This window comes from Cinclus cinclus, chromosome 3 (genome assembly GCF_963662255.1).
Source record: "Cinclus cinclus chromosome 3, bCinCin1.1, whole genome shotgun sequence".
NCBI lineage: Eukaryota > Metazoa > Chordata > Aves > Passeriformes > Cinclidae > Cinclus > Cinclus cinclus.
In genome coordinates, this window is record NC_085048.1 from 102016120 (window position 1) to 102043670 (window position 27551).

At 36.4% G+C, this 27551-nt stretch overlaps 1 protein-coding gene across 1 annotated transcript in view; it reads right to left on the reverse strand.

Moving 5' to 3' along the window:
• Positions 1–27551, reverse strand: part of KIF16B (kinesin family member 16B) — a 134180-nt gene that overhangs the window by 89576 nt on the left and 17053 nt on the right. The window contains exons 7-13 of the mRNA XM_062489051.1: positions 27231–27340; positions 26465–26607; positions 25726–25894; positions 25447–25578; positions 21857–22032; positions 19976–20041; positions 16176–16235 (exon numbers count right to left, since the gene is read on the reverse strand). Coding sequence (XP_062345035.1) covers positions 16176–16235; positions 19976–20041; positions 21857–22032; positions 25447–25578; positions 25726–25894; positions 26465–26607; positions 27231–27340 — 856 coding nt within the window. The remainder of the gene's footprint in view (positions 1–16175; positions 16236–19975; positions 20042–21856; positions 22033–25446; positions 25579–25725; positions 25895–26464; positions 26608–27230; positions 27341–27551) is intronic.

Genomic DNA, 27551 nt, shown 5'->3' on the forward strand with positions numbered 1-27551 from the left:
GGAATCTCTTGCACTGTACTATGCAATCTAGACTACAATACATTAGGGCATTTTTGGCAGATTGCAGTTTTGCCGTATTTGAATATTTTTAAATTTAGGGCCCACTGAGTCAATGAAACAGAAATATCACAGCTTTGCCAATACTAACAGAAAATAAGGCATCCTTGAAAGATGCAAACCTGCTGCACTTCTAGGGAAAAAATGCAAAGCAAACTACCCAAAGCTCAAGAAGCAACCACTGACAATTGCATTCTGCTAACTGATCTGAACTTTAACTTGGATAGCTGTCACCTTTTTTGCATTCTGACAAAAACTTGCAGGGAAATACTTTTTGTTAGCTAATCTAAAACAATAAAAGAGGAAGTGATGTTCTCCAAAAGAGGCATGGCATTTGTTATATTCACATACTGTAAGAAATGAGCAAGTTTTATTTCTTCAGTGGAAAAGCTTTATGTTATTTTTAAAACTTTACTGAGATTTGAAAACACGAGTGTGCAAATGCTGTCCATCATGGCAGCCTTGTCTCTCACCTGAATTCTCAGTGACTCCTGACATCTCTCCTGACTCCTGACTCTTGCACTCAAGACTACAGATACACTGGAGGTGATTCATTCCGCTATGCAAATGATCTCAAAATAAAGGATTAATGCACTAATATGGTGTAAAATAGAGTACATTTTAATTTGTTATAATGATTGGCAAGTGAATATCACCAGCCATAACAGATGGAAAGCAGATCCTCTCTCTCATTCCTAAGCTTTGAAATATACAGGACACCAAGTACCATAATTTCAGAAGTTAAAGAAGACCTCACAATGTGTGTAAATCTAACCATTTAAACAAAAAAAAACGTTTGAAATATTCATTTAAATGCTTCATAATCAGGAGCACATGAAAAATCTCTTTCAAAAATGCTGCCAAAAAGGACTATGTGACACAGAAGTAACCTTGAATTTAACATGTACAATACATCCTTTCCTAATGGAAACAAGGTGACTTGTGTATTAAGACCAACAAGATTTCTGGCAAACTAAAGCTACTTTCTGAAACCAAATTTTTGAAACTTTGACATTGCTTCACTAAAAGCAATCTATGGCATTTAACTTTAAATGTGTTATTTTATTAATAGAGAAAACTTTTAGATGTACTGTGTAAAGCAGCTTACACTTAGACAAAACTACAAAGATTTAAACATAAAACCAAATATAACCAAATTCTCTCCCAGGCATATTTCAATTAAGAGTATTAATGACTGTTTAAATTCAGCTAATCAATTTAGGTCTTAAGAGACTAGCAACTTTAAAGGAAAATGGCCAAAAGAAAATTCCTCAGGAGGAAACCCTCTCAAATTTCCCTGGGTTTAGGATATAGTAAGATACAATTTCCATGGGTTAATAGAATGTTAACCTTAAAAATCTCCTTTGCCTTTCTGTTATGTTCCCTATATATGACTGTAACTTGGGAACCCATCAACGTCAATCAGACTATGGCCTCCTTCCTTCCACAAGTCCATGCTGGATTTTGTAGCCATCTCTCCACTGACTGAAACCAGAGAAAGAAATAATAAGAGACAGCAAGGTGATTACATAATTAAAGACTAACAGAGGCAAAATGGCAGGCAGACTACTCTAAACCAGCTGGACAATTCAAAAATGTACGTTTCAGCTTCTCCAAAGCGTTACTTCATACTTACCACATTATCAGTTGCACTTCTCAATGGAAAAAGCTTTCCTTGCAAAGTCGGGATATGCAACCAAAAAGACAAATGGATCTGTGCTTTCTTATAAGGGCCCTTCTTATAACAATTCAAATGAACACCAGAAAACTGAAACTATATGCTTCTCATCTTTCACACAGATAATTCTCAGTTATGTGACAGTCTGCCTGAGTATGAGTCACTGTTTTCCCCAAAATTCAGGTTATCCCTGCAGCACATAACTACCAAATTATCAAATTCTGCAGATCAATTCACTTATCAATATTTCAAAGTCTGGTTTTCTCAGTTCTTATAAAAAAGCTGTTACCACAGAAACACAAATGTCAGCAGGATCCCACTGGGGGAAAAAAAAAACCCAAACAAACAAACAGAAAAACCACACACACAAAATGCTAACAAGCAAACAAAAAAAAGGGCAAACAACCCAGACCACTATGGACATGCTATTCCTTCATGGAAAACATAATGCACAATCAGGTATCCTGATTGGGGTTTTTAAGTTTCTGAGTAGTTTCTCTTGCTCCTTGCAGCAATCAAACTTTGTACAATGCCTGGAAGATGGGATTTTGAATTGTTTCCCTTGACCAGAAATAATTCTTGAAAACAAACATCTCCACATACAACTGGAAAAAAAAGACATCACTTTCTGGAAAATTCAAATATGCTCTTTTCATGAGTCACATCAGCAGCTTTTTTGACCCACTATCATAGAATTATAGAAGGATTTTGGTTGAAAGTGACTCTCACAGGACATCTTAAACTAGAACATGTTGCTCTAGAGCTCCATCCATCACCTTGTCAAATCCTTGTGCTGACCATGCCATTATCCAGTAAAAAGTATAAGGCTTTGATACTGTAGCCTGAACACAGGAATGCAAATTAAGTAGGATGCTAAGAAGCTTCCAAGGGCAGGTAAATAAACCAATTTCACTCCTTATAGCATCAAACTGCTTCTTCAGATAATCAAAGGTCTAAGCAACTTTGGATTTCTACAAAGAAGTTGAAACAATGTTCTTGATGTTTTGAAATATAACCCATCTCCGATTTTTCTTTATGCTCTGTGGGCACAGCAACAAAATAAGAACACCAACGGGAACCGAAAAACAGCTGAAAACAAAAATAAACTTGCAACCTTTGACAGTCAAGGGTTTAGAGCGGTGTCTGTTCAGGTACCATAGAGAAAATCTGATAATTGAATTAAACACACTCAGAACAAACCCTTCAGCAACAGTTTGTCTGCGGGAAACACAGGCACAGAATTTCCGGAGGCCTTGTGCATACAGGCTCAGAGATAGAGATGGATACAATGTCTGACCTAAGACCTTGGAGAAGGCTTGGAAAATTAGAACATTAAAGTGAAACAGACATGAAACAAGAACGAAAGTTTGTAGTTTAAGAAGCATGTTTTAAGCAAAGAGAAATATGTATTATGTAAGCAAAGCAATAAGTTAAGTAAGACAGTAGAAGATTTTAAAGTTTAGCAATAAACCTGTTATAAAGCTAGTTAGAATTTTAAGATGCATCAAAGTAAGTTTATGAAGTGTTATATGACTGATTGAAAAATGATGCATTGTGGTAAAGCCATGAAGACAAAGCAATTAATGACTGGTATAAGAAGACACTAGCAAACTTTGTAGAAGTATGTGATTGGCTAAAAAACTTATATAAGGCATTGTAAGTGAAAATTAGATCAGTTTCTCCTGTTATGGTGTTGGATCTAACACCTTTAATGTCTCACCTTTCCATGAGATTGATAATGACATAAAGCAATAAATCAATCATCTTTTACAACATCTCTCAGTAGTTCTCGTCTCTCACAAAAATTTTTCCCAATATTTGTCCAGATCCTGTAAACAGGACTTTCAAAGAAATTAAAAATGAATATTTAAAAAAAATTCTACAATAGCTGACATTTTGAAGATGATTATGTCCTTGTCTGGTCCACTGTGGATTTATCGGTTCTAATTATGTTTTCTGTATTTACATAAGGGCAAAATCTCCAGACATGGGAATGGTATTCATGGATGAATTATTACTCGGCCAGAAGCCTGAAACCACAAGTCTTTTGCTGAAAAAGTTCCTGCAAAACTGTAATATTCTTTCACAGAGAAGGAAGTTGTGCTTGGGAAAAAAGTAAGCGCCCCATAGAATTCTGTCTAAACCCTTTGTTTTTAAGATATTCATACAGCCAAATCCACTTCAAAACAAATGGGAATTAAACACCTAAAATATCTTCAAGCACTAACTGATACTTCAGTACCAAAAATAGGGATAACCTGAAACACTAGCCCATTATCCTCCAACAAATAAAACTGAATATGCACTCTCTTTAACAAGACTCTTATTGGATGAGTCAGCCACTGCCGACAAGGTATTTTTATATCCTTCAGGGAAGACTGTAGTGGAAGGAGAAGGATATTAAGTTACATTAGACTGTCAGGGTTAAGTGTACTCTATACTACGTCTCAGTAACATTTTCATACTCAGAGGGAAAAATACATAAGTGTAATAGAAGAAAAAATTCTGCATAATAAAGCAATCTTTCTATGGACCAACTGTAAAAATCAACAAGAAGGGAGATTTAACCTGTAAATAAGAGAGCAGCAAATAAGCTCTAAGTGATGTTTAGGTGTTAGAAAAACAAACCTCTCATTGGTAAAAGTGCCTAGTTAAGGTTTAAGACTGACAAGTTCAACCTCTCTCTAGTGTGTAATTACTGGTTTGTTGCACACAAGGTAACGCATCTGTGATTTTTGTGGAAAAGAGCTTTTCACACTTGCATTGAGGGCTTAAACTACCAAAGAGATGACACAGACCCACTCCTTACTTTTGAATGCAGCACTGCCATCCAGAAGATAGACAGATACTTCAATAGTTCTCCAGACAACTAGCATATACGTAGCAACCTCCCAATAAAAGAAAATACTAGAAACTGATGTCAAGAAACACTAGAAATACCAGCATTAGGGAAGTTATTGATAAGAAGGTTGAAAATGGAAATTTCCCTATGCATAACATTGCTCAAAGAACTAAAAGAGGAACAATGAAATTTCACTTCAAAGTATGAGAAAACACTTACTGTATGGACAAGAGGAACAAGAGGTAGGAGAGGAGTAAAAAAATATTTCAAAAAATGGAAATCTGGTTTGCGTTTACTAGTAATACTTCCTTAAAAGGTGAAGAAATAAGCACAGCTGAGTATGTAACCTGCTATGTTTTGGATGACAACAGGTTACATAAACACCCTTCTAGTTCTATAGGCTCCCTTAAAAATACTTATCATAAATAGAATAGATAAGACAAAACACCAACAGCTGAAAAAGAAATTGGTTGTGTCTAACTGTGACTGACAAGACAATTCCAGGGTTTAAAAAAAAACAAAAAAACAAAAAAACGTTCCAAGAAAACAACTCTGAAATGTCTGAGATTCTCATTGATGTGACAGCCTACACATCAATGTAGGAACAACTATTTTTTTCTGTATTGTATCAGTGTAACTGCTCCACTTCTTAGTAGGTGTCTGTTTAAAACACTTTTATTTTTTACAAAGCTGCATATACAATATCAAATTTCTATTCCATGTTTTATTTCAGTTTAACACAGGTATGGCTTGTCGAATAGCAAAAGTAATTTTCAATCACTAGCCTCAAAAGTAGTACATGCTATTTGGGAGGCACTGCAAAGAGAGAAGGAGACATGGAACACACCATCAGTGGAGGTATATGCTTTATAATTTGTGCACATGTCAAAGTTACGTTTGGGACTATCCTGGGACTTCAATAAAACATTACTGAAAATTAAAAATAATGCTCTTCCTTTATAGGCAATTAATTATTTATATAGCAATCAATTATGAAAGGGGATACAGATTTCCTTGTGCATATAGATGTTGGATAAGGCACAAACTCTTACTGTGTCTTCTCCCTTTAGATAATGGAAGAAAGAATTAACATTATACTGTTGGCTATACTGGTTTCAGTGTGTTTAAAACAAAAAGTTTAGTAGAAGTAAGACACTTCATTCTTCTGAGACAAAGAAACTTCTACTATCCAAAATCACAAAGAAAACCACCACTGCTGAAACTTCCTAAGCAGTTTCCCCCCCATTTCCCAGACCATTAGATCATAGCACCCTCATGAAGCAAGAAAAGCCAATTAAAATAGTCTGCAAAAAGCAACTTCATAAAACTGCAGTTTTGTTGTGAGCAGCTTACTGGGAAAATGCAGGTGCTCCTGCAGCAGCCCAGAGAGGCATCAATAGCTCTCTGCAATGAATGGCAGTCAAAAAGGCAGATGCAGAATGTAGAACTGCTTAAATGAGCAACTGCTAAGACAGTGAAGCTAAACTGATGGAAAATTAACAATGCACTTCCTGTAAAGAATAAAGAAATTATAGGAACAGTTCTTAGTCTCATGTGGTTACCTTACCTTTTCCATTTTACATTATTTCTCTTTCCCTCTCAGAACACAAGTTCAGTGCTAACATACAGCTGGCTACTAATACACAGAATCCCTAGTATTGTGGTGGCACCCCAAAGCACCTCTGTGTTTAATGTGCTGCAAGGATTTCCATCAGAAGCCTTGGCATATTCAAAGTTATTTTTCAGGAAACTTGACCTTCATTCCTGGAATTCCAACTACCAATTTAAGCTGAAATGCCTGCTCCTTGACACTTCAGACTTTGTTGTACAGACAGAACGACTTCTGACATCTGAGAAAAAGCTGCAGGATTTGGCTAATTGTTAGCAGAGGTTCCTATTTTGGCTTTCTGGACACTAGTCTGTAAAATCCTGTTTTCCAGTGGCTTAAAAACTTAAACTATCAAATCTGCTATTTTCCATGCTGGAGCATCTTCTGCAGGCTGGTTTCTGTCCCTGGTAGCCTGGTCCAAGGGAAAACTATTCTTCTGCTTCAAGAAGTTAGGCACCCAGAGCAAATTTGATTTGTCCCAAGTGGAGTAGGCTTCAGAGTCTCCTGTGTGTGAACACAGTGAGCACACGCTAGCCTCTCAAAGGGCAACAAAGTCTACACAGAGCAACACTGCCATTTGGGGCAGAGAACAAGACTTCTCTTGCCTTTACTGATGCTACTGAGCAGGAAATATTATACTCCCAGCTAGGAGACAGCAACTCCACATTCTTCATGGTGATACCTAAAAAAGAAAAGGCTTGGCTGGAAGTGAAAGAGACAGGCTATTTTCATTCATCTTTTCTTCCATATGAATTACAAATATACAAATATTACAAATGATTACATATTTTCTACAGGATCTGTAAATAATTTCATAGACTATTCTGGGAATGAACTGAGAAAACAGTGGACTATTAGCTACAGGACTCCTACCTCATTTGTTGCTGAAGTTGGATGATGAATGAGTCAGAGAATCACAGAGAAAAATACCTAGGCTCATACCAAATACATTTATTAATTTTAAAAGCTATTTTACTATTTTTTGCATGTTTACAGGACAATGGGAGAATTAAGCGTTTCACTTATCTAGGGTTCTGTTTACCTAGATATTAATCTCTACTTCTAAAGTAACAGATTGCTTTAAATCTGTCAGTTTCTTCCTCCAGATCAACATGTAACCCATGCTATTGAATGAAATTGGAGAAAAAAAGAAGGACTGTGCATACTAGCACGCAACAACTACCAAGGAGAAGAAACAAACTTCAGGAGTAGCAACACACCAGCAAAGACTTTTGCAGAGGAATATGCATAGTTAGATGGACATTCTTGACTGGTTGCAACAGCCACAGTCTGTGCTGCCACCTGTTTTTAAGACCGTATGAATCATGGCTAATGCCCAGTTGCCATTTAAGATGCAAAGTCAGGTGCACAACAGTACAATGCACTCAAAAATGTAAGAATCACAAAGTAATAAACTCCTAAATATGCTGCTAAAAACACCAGCAGAATAAGATGGTTCCAGCATTTCATATCACATTATTATTAGAAACAGCTCATTTGTGAGGCACATATAAATTTGAGGTTCATCTAAACTCTTTAGTGTTGGAATGCTTCTTTCCCATCCCATAGGCAAATCCAAATAGAAATTTACATTTTGTCTCTCTCTTAATACTTCCCTGTTGATCCTTAGGGAGAAACAGTTTGTATGACATATTTTTTCTTCTTCTTTCAGGGGCTTCCACTGATTTGAATTTATACCACCTACCTGGCACAAGATAATTAATAGGAAAGCAGAACATATGCCCAGGAGGAATTGTTGAACAGGTGGCATCTGAGCTGTAGAAAGGATTTCAAAAGCAACCCATTCTGCCCGACTCCCTTTCATTTGAAAACTGCCTACAAGCTCTAGGGATGCATTAAAGCTAAGCATGGCCTGAATAATCTACAAATGCAGGGCTCCACTTGGAAGGAGGAGGGCAGTGAAATATTTGGCAGTATGGCTACTCCTAGACACAGGAGGGCCTCTTTTGAAATGCAAGCCTTGCCAACCAAACTATTCGACCCTGGCTTAATCAGTGGTTAGTGATCTCAGAAAGAATTGTCCCCAGTTGTGCTTCTCTTATGGCTCAGCTGGTTTCAAGTGGAAAAAAAGAGTCTGAAATTGAAATGAAAAACAATCAGTAACATTAGGCATCTCTTGATCACAACTTTCTAGCAAAAACTGAAAGTTAAAAATGGTCAGTCCACCACAAAGGCATCACAAGCAGCTATAGCATCTGCAAGCAAAAAAGGAGATTTCTTCATCAAATGAACACAGGTGGTAGAAAAACTTGAAAGCAGACAATTATTCCTTTTGAAATCTACTTTTGACGGCTGCACTCAGCATTCCTCAGGTGCCTGGGATTCTTTCAGTATTGCTTCTATTAGGAAAAGAGCTACAGTAGATGAGTCGCACCAGTTCCCAATTCAGTACTTTTTTCATGCTCTGACAACAGCAAGCCAAGGCTGAGATGGACTAACTTACCTAGGTAAAGTAATAATCATCACTTAATAATGGCAACTGTTCAGTCATACAGTATGAAAAAACAATGTCTCTTTTAAGGTAAAACAAATAATATTTGGATAATCTCTGTCCAAACTCAAATTCCAAAGGAGAAATCTTCGGACAAAATGTTGTAGATTATGTTTCAGATTATTGTTATAGATTATTGTTATAGATGATGCTTTAACTACAACCACTGCTAGTAACTGCTACACTTGGGAAATAAATGCATAATATACAAGACTAGGTATAAGAAAACATATTCTAATAAAACTGAGAGCTAAACTTGATATTACTCATCACTGCTCAGGAGGCAGGAGCTGTGGGTAAATACTGTAATACGAACAAGAACAGTAAACATTCCCTTGTTATCAGACAACTTCCTTAAAAAAAAGATGAAAGAAGTGAACAAACATATTGAATTTTCATGTACTGACACTCAATTATAAATCTACAGAAGTGATTAATCAAGAGAAAAACGTTAGAAGAAGCAGTTATAAATAGGAATTGTATATCACTGCAACTGGTGTTTCAACTGCAATACCCAGTGGAAGTAATTAGCAGAAGTGGCCCAGCAAAAGACCTCTGTCCAAAAGTCTGTTTGCCTTCTCAACTGTTATACCTGATAAAATAGAATATACTGTCTCTCTCAGAAACTGATCTTTTACATCTCTAAAATAACAAGGATATCAAGTTAAGAAAATAAATAAATTTGAATGGCTTTAGCTAAATTTGTCAAACATTCTAGATATACTGTCAGTTGAAAAAGAGGGCTGAAAAATGCACTGAAAAATAATTGCAATAAATCTTAATGTACATAATCACTTTACAGTGCATTACAACTGTCAATTGTTTTTCAGAAGTGTTTTTGTCAGAATAGTTACTCAGGTTCTTCAGGAATTGTGCCTAAAGCAATCTTCTGGCATTCTCATAAACTTGCTTTAGTGGATGCAAACAGCAATGAAATTCAAGATATTACAAATCATTTTCCCTTAAAATATCCGAATTAAATTAAGCAAGCAGAAGAACACAATTATTCTATCAGCACTGACATCTAGTGTAAGAAATCAAAACCACAGTTAAAAAGACTTCTAGAGAAAAGATGTTATTTTCATTTCTTGAGTGATTACTGACCAATATAAACAAAAATTATTAACATCAGCCCTCTTAAAACTTTCATATCTTTTCCTCTGCACAGCATCCACAAACCAGCCAAAATTCTATTAAACATAATATGTTAATAAGAGACTGTGAATGTGTTATTTTCCATACAAATTCAGTTCACTAAATGAACATATATAATTATCGGAGGACGAACAATTGTTGAGAAAGCCAATATCCCTAGGAACAGAGCTGCTACTCTATTTATTCTATGAACTTTTCTAAAAGAAAACAAATTCAGCAGCAACATCAGACTTAAAATCCTTTCTGCCAGCTCCACAGCTGTGCCATCCTGTGTTAATTTTGCAGACATTTTTAAACCTCTTAAAAATTCAAGCAGATGGCATAGCTTTTAGAGAGAAAACAAAAACTGGAAGCATGCAATAAGTTTCTTTGACACAAACAGATGTAAAAAAAGTTATAAAATATCAGATAAGATTTGTTCAAGTCAAAGAACAGATGTAATTCTCCCTTTAGAAATAGACAGATATGCTTCAAACACAGCCAACAACAAATAGTATAACCCAAATGCAACAGCAATATGTCCAACTAACAAGTTTACAAAAATGATTCACTTACTGAAATAGAAAAAACCTTTCAAACAATTCCTGCCAAACACACAAATAAACACATATGCCAAGCTGTGAATGGTTTAAATATAGTATAATGTAGACATTGTTTTAGATACAAATGCATACCAGTCTTGCAACTCCATTTTTTTCATCTGACCTGCTAATGGAACCAATTTTAGAACCTGTTCTCCACAGGCATGTGAGCAGAGGTCCTCAAAACTCACATGGCACTTTTTAAGGGCAGGATAAAGCCTATTTACTTTTTCGAAGTTCTACAGTTTATTTTTTTGCCAGCCCAAGAGCTTGTACAATTCCTCTATCATGCCACCATCAAAAGTGGAAGTAGACACTGGAATTTTAGGTGAAAGCAGAAGGTGCTAATCGAGAGCACTTCTCACCTGAGGATTGCACTTGTTAAAGTATTGACATGAAAGAATGAAGAAAACAAAGGCTCATCAAAGGAAAACATAATGGGGCAGAACACAAAACAAATGAGAAGAGGAAAAGCAGACAAGTGGCTCATGGTTATCAGGTAGTAACAACAAGGCATAAAACAGAAAAATGGTGATGATTTCAGGCAGAAGAACCAAGAAAATAGTGTTTTAATACCTTTCAGCAACTGTGGTTTCAAGATTATCTGGAAATTAAAATAAATGTAGACAAATGCAGCATTTATATAGGACACAACAAACTGCTCTTTGGCACAGTTCACTAAGGCATGCAAACCACCATGGAAAGCAAATTGTTAAAATAAAATATATTTGCTTGTATCACCCTCATAATGAGCAATACAACTGCTCAGAGTTGTGGTCTCCTAGTGTCTTTGCTGCATATAGCCAAGATTCCTAAAGAAAGAAAATTCTCCTGCTTAGATGAGTATGCCCACCAAAATAATTGTTTGGATTTAGTCTGTATTTATTCATCACGGCAAGTCAAGGGTATTTCATTTTCCCCAAAAAGAGGCATGATATAAACAAACAGTAGATGTTAATGCTTGAAGATAAGCACTTTTCATCATTTTCTTCCTCGGGTAAGAACAACCATTGTTAAGGAATAAATATGCACTATTAACCAGGAGTTAACCAAACAGCACAAAACCGAAAAAGAATAATCAAATAAATCATCAATAAATAGTGTTCAATAATATATTTGCACACCCTGTGGTAAAGTGTTGCAGCAGAATTAGAATTATCTATGCAAGTGAGATGGTGTCACTAAAGCCAGCTGAAGTAGTGGCTAGTTAAACTATTGATCACAAGAATTAGACACACACACAAAACAACCCCCCCACCCCAGTCAACAGACTACAAAGATAGATCTCTCTACATCCTTTGACATCAGATAACCACCAACACACAAAGGTAAGAACATTATTAGAATCAACTAACAGGATAGGCAAATAAAAGGGAACTTTAAATCTACTTCAAACTAAGAAAAAATTTAAAAAGATGATTTAAGTACCTTTACAGTAGCTACAAATGAGATACATTAAAAAGGCAACAGCTCAAAGTCAGACCAATTTCTACACAAACACAAAAAGTAAATGAAATTTAAAAGAAAGTTGGGAAGAAACCAAAAGAGAATTATTAAGGAGTGCACATTCAAAAAATATTAATCTAAAAGCTGCTAAAGTTTAGAGAAAAAAATTGAAACATGCACAAAGGATGACCAAAAAAAAAGTGACACTGAAAAAAAAAATATTTCTAGGAGAATGACAACATATGCAGTCAAATAAAGCAGGCAGATCAAAAGAAGTTCCATGCCAATTAATTAAATTAGCGATTTAGAGAAAAATCAAAAACTGGATAGGTTACCCTAACATCTTAGACCCCATGACTGATCTCTAGCAGAACAGTACAAAAAGGACTAAACTAAGGAAAAGAGCAAACAGGATTTCTTCCCTCCTCCTCTTCTTTTTGGGAATGTATATGGATGAATATTAGGAGAAGGCAAAAAAGAAAAAAATTCACACCAAGATCCAATAAGCTTGAGATGAAAGCTAAATGCTGCAGTTAAGTGCTAAGGCTGCAATACATCTGAAGACAGAGAAGTAACGTAAAGGGATACTGCTCTGTAAGGTGCAATCCGTTGGTGATGTTTAAAGAAATATCCAAAGCCTGCGGACTTAAAACTAAACACTAGCACTTTGGGTTCTGATGCAGTATTTTACCCAGTGGTGAAGCATCATGCACATACTTATTAAATTTATAAAGCATTAAAATATCCTTGCTTGTATTAAAAACAAGGACAGGTGACAGGTTGTAATACTAACTAAGTGTATTACAGCGAGAAGTTGAAGGATGAAAACAAACATCACTACTAGAAACAGTGCTTAGCACTTGAGGAAGATCAAAACCAAGAACCTGCCATGCTACACAATAAAGAATCCTTCATACAGAATCAGCACAAATTTAAACCCTGGTGTATGCAGTGTTTCCAATATAGTGCTTTGAATATAGGAAATAAGAAGATTTGAGCTTTAGGTGTGAGTTGACAATAATTCTGACTCTAGAGGAAGCCAGAAAGTCACCCTCCAAAAGGATTCTTCCAAAAGCACAAAAGAAAAAGAGCACACTATAAGTGCTAACCATCCCCAGCCCAAGATATGTCCTATCTGTCATCAACAGAATGAAGGACCATACAAGATGTTCACAGCTTATAGTGGCATTCACATTGCACACTACCCCAAATCTAAAATTCACAACATTTGCAGATAGGATAGGTCAACATACATCAGGTTAATGACACACAAATGTCAAAGGGGATAAAAGCTACCAACAGGAATTAGGAAGAATACTGGCACGCACATGTCAGCTGCACATATGCTACAGTGCTGACTAGAATAACTGAATTTCAAGCTGCCAAATACTTTTTATCAAAAACTTGCCTTCACATGGTATTTTTTTGTTCCTTGGTACTTTCTAGCTGGATAGTATCTTGCATTCTCTATGGATTATTTTCAAGGTAGCATTTAGATGCTGCTGGTTTAATTTTAAACAAGGTTCAAATAACTGGCAAGGGTGAAAAAAAATTAAGGAACATCTTCCCTGCAAAATACTGGTTTTTTGTCAGGAATCTTTGCCTGATGAAAGCACTGTATTCATTGAAAGCCATGTAACTTTTTCCAGCAATATCTGTTATCTAGTGGAAGACACCAGCATGCCCTGTGATTATTACATGTGCTTTACAAGGCTTATGCAAAATCCTTTCAATTATTTTGGATTTAAACATTAACAGATTTTCCCATCAGCCTGTGAGAATAATTCAAAACCATATGAACTTTAATATTTAGAACTTAGTACAAAAAAATCATAACTACATACAATAAAGTAGGGAATCCCATTCAGGTACAAACTTGCATCTCACAGGCATGTGCCTAAAAGATTTGGAGCAAAAAGTGATAGAAACTGAAAAGCAAATGGTTTTTAGCTCTCCAAGCCTGTTGCAGGGCAGGAATTGGAAGGTATCAACTATCTCAGGATGCAAGGGGGAGGCAAGGGAAAGAAGGTTTTAAATATAATACAAACACAAAGTTATAAATACCTTAATGAAGAATGTCCTGACAGTCACTGAATTATGCCATGGGGAAGTGGCAGGTGTGATTTCAGTGATGCGGACATACAAAGACAGTCTCACAGAGTGCCAAAGACAATCTGTTTTTACAAATTACAATACATACAGTCTCTGTGCGCAAGGAAGGGATGCAAATTACAAAACAAAAACCCCAGTAAACTCACAAAGAATCCGTAACAAAAAACACCACTGCTCTCTATAAAGTTTAAAATCTTCTTTCAGATCAGTGACTCTGATGCCTAAAGCAGGGAAATAATGTCTTAAGTTTTAGCTTTCATCTTTCACAGATTCGGTGCTGACTTGGTGTGGGACTCTGAACTTCACGTTAAGTGTTGGTAGGTTCTCTTCACAGGGCAGTTAGACACAACAATCCTTTTTCAGCTTGAGAATCGAGGACAACTGTTACCCAAAAAGCATAAACAACGGGAAAGTGACAGGAGTGGGACTTGGTGACCTGAAACTGTAACTGGACAATTAACCCCCAACATGTAAATGGACAACTTAAAAAAGTGTAAAAACTCATTACCAAGATCCATCTTAGATCCATCCTGGGTGTAGCCATGGCCAGACCCTTGTGCTGCCAAGGGTGTATCCTTTAAAGGCCTTTTAATAAATACCTACCTTATTCCTTTAACATTGTCAAGCCTCTGTTCTGGGTCAGCCTCACAGGCATCAACTCAGCCTGGCAAACTTCCAAAAAGCCCTTTCCCACTCATGCTGTCACTGATTTCACAAATCAGTAAACAAGAGATGAATAAAAATATGGACATCTTCAGTGAAATGGCATAAAATAAAACAGTACAACTAAGAAATCTTTTTCAGATTTTAAGGGGGTTTGGGACAAAGAAAGTTTAGTCAACTGCCTGTAACCCAACTATACTCATGCATTCAAATATCATCCTATGAGAATGCAGTTCATACAGAAGCTGCAAGAGTCATGCTAAAAAAGCTCAGTACTAGAAAATCAGAAATTACAGCTTTTGTGTTTAAGTCCTTTAGATTCAAGTATTTAACAAATACAGCTTTCCATTGTTTATATGTATTGTTCAGTCAACACCTCCTCTGATTCTATAATTTTGGTGCATGAATCAGTACATTTCCGACATAGTGATTTCAAAACTTACCATATGCAACATAACGCTCACCTCCACAACTGACCAAAATTTACAAATGCTGCATGTGACAGTGGTCTTCCCAATCCACACATGAATAAAGGAAGAATTAACAAAGTTTTATGGATGGATGGATGGTTCAAAATAACAAAATAACAGAAATAACATAACGTTGTAGCCAAAACATCTCTGATGAATAAGCAATTGATAATTCCCAGTTCAGTATCTGGACAGACATTAAACAGTCCATTCTGTCATGACAACTGCTAAGCAGTTACCAACCCTGCTCCGTTCTCTTTGCTATTTGTGCTTTATTTTTATTTTTAAGCATAGAGCCACTCAAGTTATGTGGAAGTCAGATCAAAGACAGTGGTGGACTTGAAGAAAAAAATTTAAGAAATCAAAAAGTGATACAAGAAAATCAACTTTGAGATCAGTGATATGGAGAATTAAAAATTACTTCTAAATGCTTGCTTGAATTGCACTACAAACAAGTTATGTTCAGCAAATCATGAAAACTTAAAGCTCTTTTTCCAAAACTTTTATTTAACAGAACAGCCAAAACATTTGGCAACAAAAATTTTAGTTAAAATGTTAAAAAACTAATTGTGGGAATTATTGCTCTGCGTGTGTGTGTGCACACACATGTGTTCTTGTACAAATGCAAGGAATCATCAGGTAGCTCATTAAAATATAACCTCAGACTGCCACCTTAGTCATGCACCAAATGCCAATATAAAATCTCACCAGGACAATGAAAAATCCTTATCTGCTATGCACCACATCCACTGAGACACCCAATGTAAGATAAGAAGTGATTATTCACAGGTCTTGTTGATACCACACATATACCCAGAATATGAGGGATCCACTTGTCCCTGGCCCAGGCTTTCTGCATTTCTAACTCAATAAAACCATTCAGGAATTTAAAGATTTGTTAGAGAAAAGCTGTTTTGCACTGTGGGGTCACTATGGTGAATAACAGAAAAAATTGAGCCAAAGAAGATGACTTAGAAAAACATATTTTTTTAAGGAAAAATCCTAAGGCTAGGTCAAATGCCAAGAGGAAAATTTATTTATTTGCCTTACTTTCAGAATATCTTGAGTTTCATTCCACTTGTTAGTCCACTCTTTGGTCAGTTCTTGTACCTATGAAAGAAAACAAATATTGAAGAAAATCACATCACTTTCTAAGTTCTCAATAAATACATTCTCAAGGAAGCACGAAGTATTTGTGTAACTCTTCGTGAAGATTAATACTTAATCATTTAGAAAAGCACTGATGCTCCTGCAATAAGTTGTCATACCTACAATACTTCTCCCTCAAAACACCAAAGTCTTATTTACACTGTAAAATGAAATGGAAGTCCAGGATAATTACTTCAAATAATTGTCTACCTTCAAATAGTTTCATAAAGTGCTTCAATCCAACAAAGTCTACTGCCACAGACTAATCCCTTAGCTATAACAGGACAGCTCCTTTCCCATGGCACAGGTAAGCATATTAAAGCAAAAATCCCCTCCAGTGGATGGCATTCAGAGGGAGAGGCAGACCAGCAGCCTTCAGGAGCAAACCAGAACAAAATTTGCTGCAACTTAGAAACTACCTACTTCATTGTCATCAGCACAGAAGTGAGAAGGTGGTTGCAAAGGCATTACATACAGGGAGAGAACTGAGTATAAAATCATTTAGGTTAGAAAAGACCTTAAGATCATCAAGTCCAACTGTTAACCCAGCACTGCCAAACCATTACTAAACCACATCCCTCTGAAATGCCACATTTATAGGTCTTTTAAATATCTCTAGAGATGGTGAATCAATTACTTTCCTGGGCAGCTTTTTCCAATGCTCGACAACCCTTTCCATTATGAACTTTTTCCTAATATCCAATCCAAATCTCCCCTGAAGCAACCTGAGGACATTTCCTCTTGCTCTGTCACTTTTTACCTGGGAGAAAACTGACCCCCACCTAGCTATAACCTCCATTCAGGTACATAGTTGTAGAAAATGAGGTTACCCCTGAGCCTCCCTATTTCCAGGTTAAACCACAACAGCTCCTTCAGCCACTCCTCCCTCACACCTGTGCTCCAGATACTTCCCCAACTCTCCTTGTCCTTCTCTGGACTCAGTCCAGCACCTCAGTGTCCTTTTTGAAGTGAAGGTACCAGAACTGAACATAGCACTCATGGTGTGGCCAAGTACAGAGGAAGAATCACTTCCCTGATCCTACTAGCTACACTACTGCTGATACAAGCCAGGTGCTATTGGCTTTCTTGGCTACCTAGCACATGCTTGCTCATATTTAGCTGCCGTCAACCAGCACCCCTAGGTCCTTTTCCACTGAACCACATTTCAGCTCCTTTTCCTCTAGGCTGTGGTGCTGCCTGGGGTTGTGGTGAGCCAAGGGCAGGACCCCACTTCGCCTTATTGAACCCAATGCCATTGGCCTCAGCCCATGATCCAGCCTGTCCAGACCCCTTGGCAGAGCCTTCCTACCCTCCAGCAGACCAACACACCTACAGACCTTAGAGCCATCTGCAACCTGACTGAGGGTGCACTTGTTCCCCTCGTCCAGACCATCAACAAAGACATTAAACCGGACTAGCCCAAATACTGAACCCTGGGGAACACCACTGGAGACTAGCTGCCCACTGGATTTAACTCCACCACTTTTCTTGGCTCAGCCATCCAGATATTTTCTTAATGCACATGTGCAAGCCAAGATCAGACAGTTCCTCCAAGAGAATGCTGTGGGAGACAGCATCTAAGGCTTTCCTAAAGTCCAGGTAAACAATATTGCCAGCCTTTTCCTCATGCACAAACCAGGTCATCCTCTCATAGAAAGAGATTATGTTGGTCAAGGAGGATCTGCCTTTCCTAAACCCATGCTGGGGCCATGATGGACCCTGATTCCCCTGGTTGCTCTGTACACAGTATGTGACTCGACTCAAGATGACCCACTCCTTGAGCTTCCCCCAACCTGAGGTCAGGCCAACAGAACACTTAGGACTTATCCTTCTTTTCCTCATCAAACAGGTGTCCACCTCTTTAGTTTTTCATATAATGCCACTGTATAAAGAAAGAAGTTTTTGATGCAGTTGCTCAAAACATCTCCCCATTTGCCAACTGCAGCTTTTTTTTGGTCTCTGCAGATCAGCTCCAAATTAATCCATGACAGCTACAGAAACTTCTCTCATCTCCACCTGCATCTCAAAATTTCAAAAAAGAAAAGTAAGCACACTTTTCAATGCATCACTATAATTCTTAGTGCTGCTAACTGGAACATTAAAACAAAACAGATTTCAAAAGATTAAAGAAAAACATGAAGGAAGTCTATCACATTCATTCAGCATACCAGAACAACTTGCATTACTAAGAAACACTTCATTTCCTTATTAATTAAATATTTTAAATCAAACATTTTAAAATTAAACTACTCCAAATTATTCTTATATAAGGAAAATCAACTCATTAAAGAAAATCACCATAAACCTGTCAGACAATATAAATATGGTGATAAAGTCTTTAGATCTATACAAACAAATTAGTTATTGCACTAATTCAATTACAAAAAAAAGCTATAATCACTGCAACATCCATCAAGAATTTTCAGTAATTATGTCTATTGTAATTATCATGAATAGTAATCAAAAAACCTTTTAACGAGGCTGACAAAGGTAATAAAATATGCTTGATATACATCCCACCCAGCAGGGCCAACATTTCTGAGCAGGATAAGCAGTGGTTACTGTCAGAACATGAACAGCATATTCTAGTTAGCTAATACTCAGCAAGTTCTGTTACTGAGCTACTCTTGGATAAAAGCTTTTGGTTTATATTCAAAAATAAGACTAAGAATATAAATAAAACAGGATTCTCAAAGCAAGACATTAATTTTCTAATTCTAAAGATCCAAGCAGCACCAGTGTAAACCCTACCAATTAAACCAGCTAAGGAGGCCTTTATTTTTAAAGGCATCATATGTACATTTGATTGGCATCTTTTGACAGTATCCAGAACTAAATATTTCCTGCCACAAAGCTGTATAAGTCCAAATACTTCCCTCTTGCCTCTTCCAAAGTATGACTTTTAGTCTTTTTTTTCCAACCAATTTGCAACAGCTTTCAAAGTAAGCTAATACATAGAAAAGAATTAACACAGAATGATATAATGAAGAATGAAAGATTTCTAGTCAGAGAAATTATAGTACCATTATACCTAGATTCTTCTGGATGCTGTGAGTTATCCAAACTGTCTGGAAATTTTTTCAAGCCTCTACAATCCTTGGCTGGATTATTGAAAAAACTTGGTGAGAAGCACACTGTGAAAGTACACTTAGTTCTAAGACCCTCCCCCAGAAAGACAGCTGATTAGGCACTCAATATATTTGTACACACAGCAGATTTAAATACTGAACTTTTCTAAAAACCTATCCCACACCACAGGTTATAAATCACTTCAAAGCAGAAGAGGCGACCATTCTTCCCATAAATCTTTTGCTGTTTTTTCTACACACTGAATATTTTGTTATTGTGATTACTTGTTACTCATTACTGCAATTTAGTGGCTTTTCCCTCTCTAGTATATTTACAAACATACATTTTTATATGGCAAGCTGGCCAGGGAACAAGTCTTTTAATTTCATTTTCATAAACAGAATTGCTACATAAATACAGATATATATATATTTTGTTCTTAGCTACAATGTTATACTAGAAGGATAACAAAGTTACTAATTCACACACTTTTTTTGGTTTTTTGTTTTGGTGGGACAAGACTTAGTTGCAGACAAAAAAAACCCTGAAAATTAAGAACATTCCTGCAACCAGACCACCCATCTTTCTTTTTCTTTGATGTTTAAAAACTGCTTTAAGAAATTATAACTCACCCTTGCTTCATTCTGCTGCAGCTTTTCTTCCATACTTAAAGCTGTCGGAGAATCCAAGAGTGCAATCTAAAACCATAGAGTAAACATCAATTCAAAAAGAAAATAGTCACAATTTCTGGGGGAACCAAATGAAAGGCAATTGTTTAACTTTCCTGAGTCTTTAGAATAAATTCCTTTGAACTTTAATATATATCATTTTACCTTGAAATACTGTAAACAGAATAATCAAAATCCTGTCAAAGCAGGTATTTCAAATACAAACTGGTTTGAGAGTACTATTTTCATTCGCTACATACACATGGCCACACACACAGGAACCAGACACATTTATAACAGGTAACTCCTAATACAGCTTTCTTTATGTTTCTAAAAAACATAAAAAATTATTATGCATTAATAGTTATCCATTTTGCTTTAGTATGTATGTATACTGCTTTATCTTTATTAACTATCTTAAGGTAAATAGCTTTAAAAGAGGAAAATTACTGAACAATACAAACACACAGGCATTATATGTGACCTTCTACACTGAATCCAGCACCATATTTTGCTAATCAGTATCTTCAGATCTACAGAAGCATTTGCAATACAATGTTCTGGTGATACAAGGGAAAACCACAAAAGAAATTATACAGAGATCTATACTACTGTGCATATATGACACACCACCTGCTGTTTTACCAACCAACACAAATTCAATAAACTTAAGTGCTCTATTGTATCCCACATAGCCATCTACCACATCCTACCAATGAACCAGATTTATTTTGTGATAACCACTATTTTACAGCTTGAAACTAAGGTCAAAGCATTCAAACTTCACAAGGGGTCCAAGTTACACCTACTTTGCTAATTCTAAATCAAACCCAAAGAATATGAAAGAAACACAAGCAATACAGCCCCATAAAGAGTTTTTTAGTTGTTTGTAAAAAAGCAGGTCTCTACTCTCAACAGTACCCATTTCTGCTTCCAACAGTGGTTCCCATTCCTTTTTTCAGCAAATTTTTTATAGCATGAAATCCAGCTGAAGTCCTACCCTTCTACTAACAATGGTACATGTTGACCTGAAATTTCATACTGCACAGACCATATAAAACAGAATTACACAGTTCTAGAAACAAATATAAAGTAGCACTTCAGATATTTCCAAATTATATTTGCTCAAGTATGAAATCTAGCAGTACTGAATGGTATTACATAGAAGAGACAACTGGCCTGAGCCAAGTGGATATTCTTTATTACTACTTTGGTTTCACCACCCTGGGAGCACAGGAGAAAGTAAACTTATCTGAGCCTGTTGCTGCAACTGTTTACAGCAGATCATACTGACAGAGCAAGAAAGAGGATCACGTAAAAGTGAAGCAGAGCGTGATTTTTGTTTTCTTACACTACCACTGAAAATATTTTTACATATTTAGCATGTTATGTGCCTTCTAATGTGCTGTACAGCCAAACACAAATAAAATGGATTGTTTAAATGCATCCATACTCTACATTTTCACGTTTTATGCACCTTAAAAGCTTTAAACTTTCTACTTCTAAGATACTACACAGTGCACCTCTTCAGTTCCTCAGGATAGACCCAGAAGGTATGTTCCTGCTCAGTCTCTTTATGCTGTTTGTTGTTCCACAGCAAACTGCAATCCAGCTCATATTATATTATGAGAAACCTAAAAGCTTTGGGATGACAATTTTTTCCCCCTTATGTTAAAAGAGGTAATCTGGTGGCCATATGGAAACTGATTCAATCAGGAAACTAATAATCATTCATAGCCTCACAGAGCTTGTTTACTCAAATCAATATAATAAAAGATAATTACACTCTAGAAATAAATGTTGTAAGTCGAGGAAAATTACACATAAATTCCAAGTAAAGCTAACCTGATTCCCTTGAGCAAGCAGGGCTTTTAATCGGGCTATTTCAGCTCTCAGCTCACGGATCAGTTTGACGTTAGGATCCTCATTAATAGTAGGCTTGTTGATGATGTTTTTGGCTCTATTTGCATAGCGAAGTGTACTTAAAGTTTCTCCATAATTGACATCAGCAGGCGAAATAGCTAAAGACATGAAATCAAAAGCAGTTTATCTAGCATTATATGCTTCATTTACTGAAGTTAGTTTATATTTTAAAAGTCAGATAAATTCAATGTGGATGAAGAGACAGAAATATATAATTTACACATACGGATACAATTTGTTCCAACTCTTCACCTAACTCCACTTTCATGTCACTATAACTTTGCGTAAGTAAACACTGTGTAAGTGTATTAGGATAACCAGGTCTAATAACCAAGTATTGCAAAGAAATCTTGCTGTCAATCTATTTAATATTTATGTTTCCCCAGTAAACATTAATGTCCATATGAATACTTCACAGGCTGTCTTGCAATTTTTTACAAGAACATTCGGGAACACAGTGAATATGTTTTAAGAATCAACATAATCACTGAGAAGAAAAAACATTCCAGGTAAAACACAGTAAGGAAATTAAACAGCATTAAAACAACAAATAACCAGACGGGAGAACCAAAACAAGAGAAGAGCTATAATTTACAAACCTAGCTGTTCACCTGAGCTGCAGGCATCTGGCAGCACACAGAACTGTCAGCTATTTGATGCATCAAGAGAAACCAGTATTATTTTTGAAGCAACCTAACCAGGAAAAATCAATGCCATTTAAATGCAAGTGCTAATGCTATTCTTCCCTTAATTTTCCTAACAATATATATGATGTTCCAAATTAGAAAGATAATTAAGGCATCCAAATAGATGAGTGGAAACACAAAAGAGAAAACCATCCAGAAATCTTAATGATCAAACTGAACAAGAGATGTGGCTAATCAGACAATGAAAACACCCAAAAAACTAATTAAACAAAAATACTAAAATAACTAAATTACTAAAATAATCTGTCCTTTCTCATTCTGTCAAAAACAATAAATATTTTTTTTTGTGGCACAGACTCTAAGCTACAGGAGATGCACTTGTAAACAGCCTATACTTCACCTAGCTCACACTCTCACTTCCCTGCTTCATCTACTGTCTCCTCTCCACTACTCAATTATTCTCTTTCTAGAAGGATGTTACAATATGTTACAGAAATATGACAAATCAAAATCAGACATGTTTTTCTACAGCCTTTCCTACAGTTTAAAGTGATCTTCCTGCATGTTTTGTGCTCAATTATAGAAAAGGCAGGACAAATCCTGACAACTTGTTGCGCTTTTGGGGAATTCTACCTACAACAGTAACTGCTGCTGGGGAAAAGATCAACCATCAGGGCTCTGCCTAGCAGAAGCATCACTAATAGATGAGGAAGTAGCTGAAAAAGAAGCAGGGTACTGTAATCATTAATATAGGCACCAAAAGCTCACTGTGTTTCTAAAACTTCTCTTCCCAGTCCTCGTGTCATAAAAAACCCCAAAAGTTACTCAACCATGGAATTGCAAGAAAGCAGCAAGAAGAAAAGTTGCCAGCACAGCTTTACTTAAAGAGCCAGAAAACCAAAACAGAGTCTGGTCCACAATCATCTATTAGCACTACTATGATTCTCCCAAGGAAAACAAGTGGTATGGATTCCAAAAGTATCCCCAAGATCCTGCAACAAATGAACTGCTATCCAGAGAACATGACTAGTTCTGAAGAACCAAAACTTGGTCTGATACATTTTATTCCCTCAATTCTGCTATCCCACATTCCCAAAAGAGGATTGCACCAGTTAAGACCACACTTCATTTGAGCAGGAAAGGATGAGAGAAATTTCAGAGCTGCTCTTCTCCTCACATCCAGTGGTACCTGGGCAAGCTTGACAAGTGGGCCCACAGGGCACCCAATGAGGATCAGTAAGTCCAAGTGCAAGATGCTGCACCTGGGTTGGGGCAATCCCACACATGAGCACAGACTGGGAAAAGAACTCATTGCGAGCAGCCCTTCAGAAAAGAACTTTGGTGTTCTTTTTGGTGGGTGAACATGCCTGCTTCATCCTGGGCTGGCAAACGGTTTTATGCTCAAGTGGAAAGATTTAGATTAGCTATTAGGACAAAATTCTTTACCCAGAAGGTAGTGAGACACTGAAACAGTGAAGTACTAAGGGCTGAACAATAGGCCCTGAGCCAAAGTTGACATATGGGTGAACCTTCCAACCAAACATTATATATATATATATATTTGGTCATTAACAGAGTATTGTTATACATATGTTCATTTACTGGCAAACCTGTATTTACGTCTACATATCTAGAAATTGGATAAGGCAACATCTGTCCTAATTTGGGGGGGGGTATTACAATCAAAGACAACTCCCTTGGTTCCTCCTTGAGTCCATGCCAGGCTTTGGGAGAAAGCCAACAGGAGAATGAAATTAGAAATTATGTACTGTTTGTTTAACAGTAGAAAGTCTGGGCCACTGCCATAGCAAAGCAGGGGAGCTTCATGGCCTGAGGTGGTTGTACCACAGGAGTTCCCAGCTACCAGGTGTGGCTCTCCAGTCCTTCCTGTGACAGCTTCCCCCCGAAGCTGATGTCTCTCTCACTTGGATGATGTATCTTTATTAGGGTAAGCTGGTCATGTATCTTTCTTAACCACTATAGGCATTCTTTCACAGTAATGATTAGGCGCACTTTAGCTTATCTTTTTGTAATTCTTTGCTAATTATTATATGCTTTGCTTAGTTTATCCTTTTGTGATTAATTACAGTTTTACATTATATTAAATTAGGCCTGTTCCTTAATTTGGCGTCTGTGTCTCTGACCCTACCCACCAGCAAAACAAGGCTGGGGTGGATGGAGCTTAGAGCAACCTGGTCTAGTGAAAGGTGTCCCTGTCCATGGCAGGAGGGATGAAACTAAGCAATCTTTAAGGTCCCTTCCAACCCAAACCATTCTGCAATTTCCAACATCCAAAATCCTCACCTTCCCATTGTCCTGGTTTGAAAACCAACCCCCAACACTCATAAACATCATCATGGCCCCACTTTGTTTTTTTCGGGAATGGAATTTCCATTCCAATTTGTTGACAAACCTGCAATATATTCAACACAGGTGGGGTTTTAAACTACGTAACCCTTCCTATGGGAAAAAAGAAAACCATACAAGTTTTCAAGACAACTGATCATTATTAAATTTAGACAAGAAGTTACAATATTGTTTGCTTTTAGAAGGTTAGATAGAAGTGACCAGCTTTCCCAAAGGATGTCAAAAGAGACCAGGTTGCTACTAATGCAACAAAAAACAACAGTTTGGAACAGTAACTGATTCACACACCAGTACAGACCAGATGCACAAAGCTTTAATTACACTGTGCAAAGTGTAAGTAAAAGAGAATGTTACTAGAAAGCTCAGAAAGAAAGAAATCACTAATATGTGTAAACCATGTTCTGCCTTAACAAAACATCTGTAATCTAAATATTTACATCCACTCCTATTAAGCATGAACTATTCAGGATTTAAAAAAAGTAAATTAAAAACACTTACTGGCAATCATTATAGTTTTGGAGTTTCCTCCTAGGCTGTCTTTTAATAGCCAAGTCAACACCGAGTCCCTGTAAGGCACAAATACTTGTTTCTTCTTTGAAAGAGGATTTGCTGCATCCTGAGATAAATCAGCTGTGATGAAGAGGTAGAAAAAAATTAAAATCAGGTCTTTCCATTCATTTTCAAAAACATGTTAGGCCATAATTTGTGTAAGTAAACAAAGGCATTTAATGACTAAAAACACCTCAAGACAGACAAGCACAAAAACCAGAGACTTACCTAAGGCAGAAATTACATTTCCCAGGGTAACCAGAGATTTGTTAATATTCCCTCCTTCCTTTAATCTAACCCCTGTGGCACCAGTGGCATCTGCTCTCTCACTTCCAGCAAGATCTACCAAATGAATCTTGCTAAGAGTTTCACAAGGCATTTCAGAATCAAATTTAGCCTACAGAAAAGAAAAATATAAAACCAGCCAAAGTATGTTAAGCTAAGAAATACTGCACTTTCACTGAATCAAATTATTAGTGGCCTTTTTCATGACATGACTGAATTTAACCTGTTTACTACGGCAGATCTTGAGAATACAGGTGCATTAGAGGTGCCACTGAAAGATATTTGATAATGAATGGTTGCATAACTCCCATATTATTTCCTTAAATTGTAATATTTGCAACTTTTTACCCATTTACAGACAAGCTGTGACACTGTGAGTTGTAATTTACATGATGCAGTGACCATGTGCTGCATTCATTTTATTAAGCTTGCAAGATTTATCTTATATTAATATATTGCTTTTGACAAGTTATAGCATGCACAGACAAATTTACACTCAATTTCTCCCCCACCTCCAAGTTCTCTTCATCTAGCAGGTTATCCATGGGCTTTCTAAGAAGTTCCCAAAAACAACAATGAAGAGCAGGAGTCATTAGAAAAGGATTTTACTACATATAAGCAAACCAATCACTGTGCTCTAAAGAAACATGTCCAATCTCTCTAAGGCATTTTGTTTTGTTACCTGAGTGAAGTTGATTGTGAAAATGGCATGTGACCTGCTACTAACATCATTCATTCCAGTTGCAGCTGTCGTCCTATTTATATTTCCTGCATCCATAAGTTCCTCAACATCAGCATAATTTTGGACTAAATGTTTAGACAAGTCTGAAGAAAAGCAAAGTGTTACTGTATGCTCATATATGTTCTTAATTTTCTTTACAAAAAGATTCAAATTACCCTCACTACTGCAAACTATTGCTGCAATTAGCATTTATTGTCATACTTGTTTACCACCTAAGGAAAAGAATGAGGCCGCATATGAACACTGGACAACTTACACATTTACAGTAAAAAAGAAAAAAATATGCAATCTTACTGAATTATTTAGTGGAATAACATGAGCATAATCCCACAAGACATGAACCTTTCCTGGTAGAGACCAGATTAAGACACTTAGAACCTAATTGGTTTTCATTTAATCTAAATATCTAAGATTTATAAATTATAGTCAAACTATTAAAACCAATTGCATCTCTTAACATTAAAATAAATTTACAGATAGAAATGTATAAATTTACAGATTAAAAACTAATAATTTTAGGATTGGGAAAGCAAGTAGACACACAAAATTAGGAGCTATTCCTTCAATACTTTTTACCAAAGTAAGGCACTGCATCCATCACAATTTATATTTTAAAAGATAAAATGCCCTATACAATGAGACACTACACTTTAGGATATATAAAGGCAATAAAATATGCAGTGTAAAATAGTTAAAGTGTTTTTACCCTCAACATATGGCCCTTCTTTTGGATGTTCCCGTATCCGTAAATTATTAGTTTTTGATGACTTCCGTCGGAGCAGATCTCTCACACGTTCATTATAAATTTCCAAATAACTGAAAGAAAGAGAATAGAAAGCCACTGACTGATTCAAGAGCCTTTTATAAAAGGAAAGCCATACTAACACAAGTTTGAAAGCAAGATATTTGGAGAAAGAAAATAGATCCAAAGTTGGCTTAAGATCGTAATGACTACAAGGTATTATACCATAAAGAAAAAGCGAAAAAAAAAAACAAAAAAAGCAAGAAGAAAGTAGAAAGAAATCAA